This window comes from Prinia subflava, chromosome 2 (assembly GCF_021018805.1).
Source record: "Prinia subflava isolate CZ2003 ecotype Zambia chromosome 2, Cam_Psub_1.2, whole genome shotgun sequence".
NCBI lineage: Eukaryota > Metazoa > Chordata > Aves > Passeriformes > Cisticolidae > Prinia > Prinia subflava.
In genome coordinates, this window is record NC_086248.1 from 71,708,394 (window position 1) to 71,717,940 (window position 9,547).

The following is a 9,547-nucleotide window of genomic DNA, read 5'->3' on the forward strand; positions in this document are numbered from 1 at the left end:
GAGATGTTTTTTCCCTACACCTTCAAATTGCACACACAGCATATCCAACCTGCAGCTGCTTTCAGCCAGGGAGGATCTTGACTTTGGCCCTTCTTCAGAATGTCCACGATGTCTATGTGCAAAAGAGCCATGGCCCTAGGGAGAGCCACAGTGACTCTTCCCATGGAAGAGGCCAGGGCACTTAGGAAAAGATCAGCTGTACAGAGTGCTTTTTTCCATGAGACATGAGCCTTTGCAGGGCCTTCGGTGGTTAGACCACACTGCTCCAGGGTTTAAAGGATCGGAAAGATGTCAGCTCCAGTGACCAAGGGAAATACAGAGGGGGCATGATGGGCAGCTACAGCATGTGCTGCCTCTCATGGGTTTCCATCTCACTGAGGGAAATAGGGAAATGGGGAAATGGGCACTTCAGGACTCACTGGCAACCCGGTGATGCTAAAAATGGTAAACTGCAATCTCAACTCTGCCATAGACTTATCAGCACTGATTTGGGTAAATTCAGATATACGCACCTGCTTCCTGTCCAATGAGGCATCCCTCAAATGAGATTCTCTACGTAGTGTGGCTCATATTTGTATGGTGCTTTTAAGAGTCCCGTAAGAAATGTGTTAATAACGTTTCCAATTGAGAACAGAGACAGGCTATTCATCAGTCTTTCATTTCCAGTGTTTCACCGCAAACCTTTCCATAGCCAACTTATGGCAAAGGTGCTAAAACGGGGGTGCCCTCTTTCCCACGGCACACGGCCCAGTTTACCCCTCCCCAGGCGTGCAGGTGGGAGCTCACTCAGCGGCTTCCACGCCAAACACGCCGAGAGCACCTGCCGAAGCTTCAGGGCTCTCCTGCCCCGCTACGCCCGACGCGCTCCCGCCGCTCCCCCCGAGCAGCACGGCCCTCACGGCGGCTCCGCGCGCAGGGGCGGGCGCCAGCCTCGACGGGCCGGGCGGTCCCGCCCCCTGCTCCGAACCCAGCCAATAGCGCTGCGCGGGGCGGCGAGTGGGCCAATGAGAGACGCGCCCGCGCGGCGGGGCCCGCCCTTTCTGCCGGCCCGCGGCGGTCGGTGTGTGCGGGGCGGGGCGCTGCGGCGCCGCCTGGCGGCCGTGCCGGGCGGCGCGGCGCCGGCTCCTCCCCGCGCCGGCTATGTCACGCGGCGGCGCGGGGCCGGCGGCCGGGACTCTGGCTCGCGGGGCGCGGCGGTAGCAGAAGCGCCGGGAGCCGCCGGGAGCCGCCGACACCGCCCGCGCCCGGGAGCCGCCAGCGCCGCCGGGGCTGGCTTCGCGGCGGTCGCGCCGCTCCTGCCGGCCCGCCGGGGCCCCGCACCGCTCGCCCGCCGCCGCCGCCGCCGCCGCGCCCCGCCGTCCCCCGGCCGGTGGCCCCGGGCAGCGCGCCGCCCCCCGGGCCGCGGGGCTCTGCGTGGCCGCGCGGATGCCGCCGCAGCAGGAGGGCGAGGCGGGATACATCAGCAAGCCGGTGCCGCCGGGCGGCTGCGAAGTGCCGCCGGTGCCCCCGCGCAGGGTGCGCAGCGGGCGGGCGGCGGCGGCGCTGGGAGCGGCGCTGGGCGGCCGCTGCCGGGCGGCGGGGTCCGGGGCCGTGGCCGGAGCCGTGGCCGGAGCGGGGTCCGAGCCGCGGCGCAGCATCAAGTGCGTTCTGGTGGGGGACGGCGCGGTGGGGAAGACCAGCCTGGTGGTGAGCTACACCACGAACGGGTACCCCACCGAGTACATCCCCACCGCCTTCGACAACTTCTCCGGTAAGTGACCGGGACGGCCGCGGGCACCGGGGCGGCGGGAGGGGGTTCTGCCGTCCTGGGGAGCGGCGCGCTCCGCCTGTGCCGCTCCCGGGGCCGTGGCTGGTCTGCGCGGAGGGGCGCGATGTCCAGGTTCGGTGATTTCATTCTGTATCTATGGGGAGCAGGACTCCACAAAGCAGGAGCGAGCTTGTCAGGCTCCCATCGCAGCCAGCAGCACCGGCCGGTCTCCGGTGTAACGGAGCCGGGCTGGCAGCGGGTGTCGTGCCTGGCAGCGCGGCCAGAGCCGGGCTTTAATTGGGAACCCTCCGGTGGAAAGCTTAGCGCTCTCGGGGACATCGGAAGCCCTTAAAGGGCAGGTTTAAATACTCGCCTTGTCTCGCCCTTGCAAAGGGGGAAGTACAGGGTTTCTCGGCGATACAGCGGGGGCTCTTCGTGTGCCGGGCGTGCTGAATGTGTACGAGGAAATAAATCTAAACCTCTGTAGCAGAAGAATATCCCAGCCTGCCGGGCTCGCTCTCCGCACTGCCTGCGGAGGATTTGTGCCGTCACCGCCTAACTCGTCTCTTGTAGTAAAATGAATCGGAAAGCCCTGAAGGGCTTATATGAGCCCATGTGTTAGTGACGGATTCCCTTCCAGCTCTGCCAAGTTGTTAAATCTAAAATAATTTAAGAAATGGCTATAAGAGCTGAGGGATGGTAAATCTTCCTTTTAAAAGTTTTTTCTTTAACAGAGAGCATGTAAAGTTGAATTCACCATAATTTTCCCCCCTCCCTCCTTTCTCTCCCAAAGCTGTTGTGTCTGTCGATGGCAAGCCGGTGAGACTTCAGCTCTGTGACACAGCTGGTCAGGTCAGTGGAGCCACTTACTTGATTTAAATGACAGCGGGAGGGGAGAAGTTATTGCTGTTGCGCAAAGTAGCCCTGCAGTGACTTCATGGATTTGAAAGTATTACCAGTGTTTGATCACGTTATTATCTGCTGTCATTTTCACTGCTGCTTAACTCACTGCTTTGCCTGTCTGGTGAAGGGTGGGGGCCGTACCGTGCCTCCATACAGGGGCTGGGCACAGGCTGCTGCTCTGCTGGCTCAAGCTGCAGCTCTGTTTAGCCTGGCTAGAAAGGCTGAACATATGAGGGATTCGATGGCCACCTGGTTTTCTCTTTTGAGCTGTTGTCACTGTCTTTATTTTTGCTAAATAACTGCAGGTTTAAGAATTAGGGTGTTTGGCATGCATGCAAAGCAACTGCAGCTGTAGGTGTCCAGAGATAGAGACAGTGTTTTTGAAAGGACAGAAGCTAGAGGGGAAAAAAAAAGTACCATTGAGTGTTGTCTGTGGAGGCTTCATATTTGCCATTCCCACCCATTTAGAAAGTGCTGCCACCGCAAAGCTGAGGTTTGGTGTAATCTACAGCCTGAAGAGATCAGGGTGGCTGATGCCTCTCATCTCCTAATTTGCCTGATACATAAAAAGAGCCCATGTCTTACCGCCTCCGATTTTCTGGATGGCCCAGGCTTGTACCACCCTGAGCGATGTGCAGCACTGCTTGCCAGGGGTCGAGGCTGGATAACCAAAAGTAGCCAAAGATATTTTGTTACCTTGCTGCATTTGAAGGCAGTGAGAGTTAGGGTCCTGTGCAGCTTTGTGGATCTAGGTCTATGCCTTCGCCAAAACCACCCTGAAAAATCTCAGTGGTCTTAACATACAAACCTATTTAGATGAGTAGTAACTGGATGCCCTACTTAGGAATGGGGTTTTAAGGGTTATGCAGTAGTAGACAGCAGTATGCCCTGGAAAACAGAGCTAAAATCCTATAAACAGCCATGTGCAAGTAGTGATATGAAGTCAAACAGCAGAACTGTCCCATGATTTTGTGTCCTAGTGAAGAGATGGGGTGGTACTGCAACAGTCTTGGCTGTGCATGTTCGTGTGCAGAGCATGGCAGGTGAAATTGCCATCGGATGACAGCCTCTGGATATGCAGTGCCTGTGGAAATGCAGCTGCAAGCTGCAGAAGGGATGAACAGGCACTGTCACCCCTTGCCTTCCCTGCCCTTGATGTTAAGGTGTTTGCTTTGGCTGCCCAAGTGCAGCTGGAATGGGTAAAGTTACTGCCTTTAAAATGAAGGGGTTATCTAAACTGAAATTGTCCTGAGTAAAAGATTCCTGCTGGATACTTTGATAAAACTGCTGCTGGGAGATGGCTGCTGAAATCTGCATCTAAAAAAAGCACTCCAGGCAGTGGGAAATCCTATTTCAGCATCACTAGCCCAGAGAGGTGTAGAGTCCCTGCAGGCCATGTACCTACCATTGAAATAGCAGAAGTGTACTTAGGATATAAAGGGATTTTTACTAAGATTTCATCTTAGTAAAAACCCTTCAGATGTGGAGTTTGCTTCCAAACCCGTTGAATTGACCCCTTTTGAGGTTTCTCATGTAACAAGGAGAGTCAATTACATGCCAAGGTGCCTTTCTGCAAACAGCCCTGTTGTTCAGAGCAGCATCTCTCAGTAAATGTGGGGTTTTTCTTGAGCCGAGTGGTGAGAGCCTGATTTCCTCTAAGGCTTAATCTGAGAATCAAGAGAGCTAATGAATCTTGCTTTCTTGACTGATGTTTTATAAACGTCTGTCTCTCTCAGAGATACTGCTGCAAAAAATTCATTTCAGCAGAACAAGATTTTTGTGGCTTCCAGGGGGCTTTAAACTGCATATCCTGGGCCTCCAGAGGCTTTAAAGCAAAATTTCACATCTCAAAAGTTAACATGCAACTTGCAATTCATCAGTATACTGAGAGATATATTCAGCTTTATGTTTCTGTGCATTTTCAGTTCCAAGCATCTGAGAACATGGTCCATTTTAATTAAAATGTCACTGCCAAAGAGGCAAATCCTACCCTACATGTTCAGGCTACTAGTGTTACCTTGGTTTTATCCTGCTGTCAGCATAAAAGCAGCCTGCCTGGAGTAACCCTTGCTTCTTCTAGCTGCATTCTTCCCTGAGGATCAGCACACCTTTGTTACCATGAGGTGTTTGGCTTCCTTGTGGCTTCATCCTGAAGCTGAAAAATGGCCTTGCTTTGCTGGATTTTGCACTTAAAAAAAAAAGCCCAGAAGGGTAGTGCTGGGAGGCCCTTGTGCAGTTTGTTTGATGTGGCATGGGTGGGAGGGAAAGGTAAAGTTCTTACTCTATGCCATTGGCATGTTAAGCCTGCACATTGTAAGTCATTATTGCTCCCATCAGATTTAAATCCCTGGGCACAATGGCAGGGAAATTATTCCCATATCCTGTAGGATGTTGCTAAGTAGTTACCAGTTTAAAAGCTGACTCCGGGAAAGGTACCCAGGAAGGTACACATGCTGCTGCTTATCTGCTTTGCCTTGCCTGGGTGTGTCGGCAGAACAGCTTTGAGGTACGAGGTGCTCCTCCTCAGAGCTGCTCACTGACTCACCCTGCAAGAGGTGGGCCTGGAGAAAGTGCTCTCTCCCTCTTCAGTTTGTGGCTTTGTGTGCCGTAGCCTGCTTCCCACAGCTATGCTTCTTTGCTGCAGTAGGGCAGAGGGCCTGTGTACAAAGAGCAAAGGAAATATTTAAGCACTTGAAATAACCTGCAGCATTAATTGGAAAATCTCAGGTACATGAGGAAGCCACCACCTTTGTCCTGTGTGCCCAGCAGTGGCAGGGTGCATGCTGGCCGGCAGCTGCGAGGCCTCAGGCTGGGTACAGGTGGCTTCTGCTTGTATCACACCTTGCTGCATGGTCTGGGTGCTTATTTTGGGGTGCCTGTCAAGACAGCAGTGGCAAGTGATCCTCAGCTTCACCAAGACTCAGGGCAGGCTAGGGCTGTTCTTTCTGTGGAGTGCTAACACAGTTTTGTTCTGTGCAGGATGAATTTGACAAGCTCAGGCCTCTGTGCTACACCAACACGGACATCTTCTTGCTGTGCTTCAGCGTGGTGAGCCCTTCGTCCTTCCAGAACGTCAGTGAGAAGTGGGTTCCCGAAATTCGCTGCCACTGCCCCAAGGCACCCATTATCCTGGTGGGGACACAGTCAGACCTCCGGGAGGATGTCAAAGTCCTCATCGAGCTGGACAAGTGCAAAGAAAAGCCAGTCTCCGAGGAGGCTGCAAAGCTCTGTGCTGAGGAAATAAAAGCCGCGTCCTACATCGAGTGCTCTGCTTTGACTCAGAAAAACCTCAAGGAGGTCTTTGATGCAGCCATCGTGGCTGGTATTCAGTACTCGGATACCCAGCAACAACCAAAGAAATCCAAATGTAGGACTCCAGACAAGATGAAAAACCTCTCCAAATCCTGGTGGAAAAAATACTGCTGTTTTGTATAGGGATTGCAAGGACCTGAGTGCTGCTCTGAGGAAATCAATAGAGGCTATATTAGCTGAAATCTCAATTTGTGTCGTCTTGAGTGTATAGTGTAGATCTGTATGTATGTGTATATGTTGCTACTGGATAACTCGGTTGCCCTTTCGAGGGTTGCAGAAGGATTCTTAGTTAAATAATTGCTATATATCAGCTCTGGCACCCTGTTTTGTGACCAGAACTTCTCATTAAGGAAAAAAAAGCCCCACGTGTCTGTGAGCGTAGAAGGATTTGTCCAAAGGATTCAACTTCTTCTGTCGTGAGGTGTGTGTGATGGGGAGGAGCACAACAGAGGCCTTCACTGCCAGGGCTTTGCAGGAGGAACGTACAAGCAATGGTGGAAATGTAGAGCTCTGTACATGGACGATCAAAGGGAAAAATAACACTGTGCCTCCTAACTGACATTTGTAGCTTTAAAACCCCACTCCTGCTCTCTTTGTGTCTTCCCGAGCCAATGCTCTTAGGGATCACTTTTAAAAGGGTATGCAAGAGGTGTAATCTATACGCAAATGCCATGGTTAAAAAGGTCATGAATATACCTTCAGCTTGTGGTGAGGGAACCTTATCCCTTGTGGAACTGACATCTCATTTGTCACCTCCTGACTTTCAGAAAGTCCTTTCTGTCCTCCTTCCCCTGCCTTTCCCAGGAAGCCGAGTGGAAGCCCGAGAACATGACCAAGCTTTAACTTGCTACCTCGAGCAGTGGCGGTTTCCTCTGTGTTTTTGCAGACATGACGACAGTTCATCTATTTCAGCTCAAAGGAATGTAAATACTGTTGTTTTGGGTTTTTAAATTTTTTTTCTAAGTGATGTAACAAATACCTGTGCAGCACCATATAAACTGCATCTGGTTTTAAGTCTACAGCCAAGAATTTCAGGATGCCCCACTTTACCTTTTAAGGCTGCTAAACAAATAACAAATAAGGCAGATTGAGATTTATAACAAACTGGACTCTAGAAACTGAGGCTGCTGCATCCTCTTCATGATGGTGTTTCCAACCAAGTTAACATTTCGCTTCTAAGGCGACAGTCACTTGTGGTTGAATCTTGTCCAAGCTCATAGTTGTGAAATTGTCTGAGGCCATCCCCAAAATGTGAATTCTTTTTTTTTCCCCAGATCAGTCCAAAAGATTGAAATGTGCCTAAAATGTAGCCGAGGGATCAACACAGAGCGAGCTGAGTGTGACCTGTTCTCTGAATCAATGTGATTCCTACTGAACTCTAAGCCTAATTGGAGTTCTAGTGAATTCGAGAGACCCAAATGATAATGTGACTCTCTGCAAGAATCAGTATTTAAACCTGTTCTGCAGAGGACATTTAGTTTGTGCTGTTTGTCTGCCTTTGTATGGCTACAATTACTTTCTTTTCCTCCCCTAGATAGTTCAAGATCAAATTATATTTCTTTTTTTTTCCCTTTGGCCCTAGCCTTGAAGTGACCTTTTCCTTACTCTTAAACTAAACTGTAATGACAGAAGGCCAGAACCCTTTTTCATCAGAAATGAATCAATGTCTGATATAAAGAACTGTGGAGGCCATTTGAGTTGATAAAGCTGACCACAGTTTACCTCCTGGCCCATTAAGGAAAATGACACTATGTAAATGGATTCTGGGCTATTGGCATAGGCTCCACAGAAAGTATTTTTTCCTTCTCTACAGAAGGAGTGCAGAATGGGTAATGTTCCACCACTGAAAACTTGAAAATGGGATGGAAATCTTTACGTAGGGCCTAATTCAATAAAAATATGTTGGCTTCTGCTCTGGAAGAGCCTGGAAAAACAGTTTCCATAGCACAGAAGCTGTATGCATTTGACTTGGTTGCATCTGGTTGGTAATGATTTAATGTTTACTGGTCCTGAAATTAACATCTGAGCCTTTATATTTCTTACTCAAATGCTTTGACAGGATTTCAGATATGCAGTCAGGCCAACATCTTGGAGAAAAAAAAAGCTGGATTTCTCCTGGGTGCTTTGCTTCTCTCTAAAAAACAGTGTTGGTCTCTCAAAAATGTGGGTTTGAGGAGGACACAGGCTTGAATCTGACCAGCTTCCATTTACAAAAATAACAAAATTTCCTCTGCAAGATCGTACTGCTTGGTATCATGCTGAACTGGAAGCAGTAGGTTATACTTTATGAGCAGCCTGTTTCATAGTCTGGAGTAGCATTACTTTTGAATGTAGCCAGCTGTGACTGTTTCTGAAGATGTGATTTATATACAACTTGTTATAGCCCTTTATTAGGTGTGTGTAAACTGAGGTCTAATAACTCTATGGATACTGCTCTACATGGGGCTACACAGGGTCTAGGTTTTAGAAATCTTACTTTTAAAATTACCAGTATTTTATGAGCGTAAATGAGCGGGAGATGTCTCTATGTAGTCTATAATCTGATGTGCCTTATAAAAAAACCTCTTTTCTGTTTTCTAAGTGTAGGCTATATTCCAAAAGAAATATTTCATGTGAGAATGATATAAATGAGGTATTTGGAAATAAATTCTGACCTGTGTATGTGTCTGCCTCTTCTGCCTGCTCAAGGAGGCTGGAGGACAGTCCCTTGGCTATGTACTGTGCCAAAACCCAGCAAAATACTGGAACTGCTCTCCCGTTGCCCCAGCAAAAGGCTTCTGGCCAGAAAATACTGCCTTTTCCCTGCACTGCCCCATCCCCAGGGGGCTGGGCTGGGTGGGAAGGGTACAATGGCCAGCTTTCTGTCTTCCTGCCAACACAGCAGCATCTTGCTGTGGCCCTGTGAGGCATGGACAGGCTCATTGTGCCTGGCCCCAGAAGTGGGGTGAGCGGCAGGGAGCACAGCACAACTGCTGGAGTGTTTTGCCTGCTGCATGTTGTGCCACATGTGTCCTGGGGGTGCCAGAGGGCATTTTTGGAAGAGCAGACCCTGTTCCCTTTTGGCACCATAGCTCTTGCCACTCCTTTCTGGGTTCTGTCCCTCATACCAGGGCCAAGGTAAGTGAGGTTTGAGGTTGTTCGTGCCTAGGAGCGGGATGGCTGTGGCACAGAAGCCTTCTACCCTTCATTGCCATTGTGGGGAGCAGCATCTCGACCTCACAGGCATTCCCGCAGGTCCAGTGTCCTGCTCCAAAACTGCTCCAGAGAAGGAGCAGTTGCTCTGGACCAAGCAGGGTTGGTAAACTGTGCCCATTGTGTTTTTCTGGAAGCTGAGAGGAGCAGGCATGCTGGGGGTGGCATACCAGGTTGTCCTCCCATGCCACCTGTCCCACAATAAGGCAAAGGTGTTTTCAACCATGGGAATGCACACAACCTGCACAACATAGAGGAGGGAGAGCAATGCACAGTTCCTCTTTCTCATGGTTGGTTCCTCACTGGAGCAAAGCCTCAGCTTCTCCTCTTTGGTAAGTGTCAGGCCAGGCAGTGCAGGCAGGCTGGTTCACCTGGTCATGCCTGCAGCGCAGC

General features: G+C 50.6%; 1 protein-coding gene across 1 annotated transcript; it reads left to right on the forward strand.

The window, feature by feature from the left end:
• The first annotated feature begins 1,415 nt into the window (after positions 1–1,415).
• Positions 1,416–8,623, forward strand: RHOU (ras homolog family member U). Its single transcript, XM_063390501.1, has 3 exons — positions 1,416–1,750; positions 2,541–2,599; positions 5,630–8,623. The coding sequence occupies exons 1-3, from the start codon at positions 1,426–1,428 to the stop codon at positions 6,083–6,085; spliced, it is 840 nt and encodes a 279-aa protein (XP_063246571.1). The 5' UTR covers positions 1,416–1,425; the 3' UTR covers positions 6,086–8,623.
• Positions 8,624–9,547: the final 924 nt, after the last annotated feature.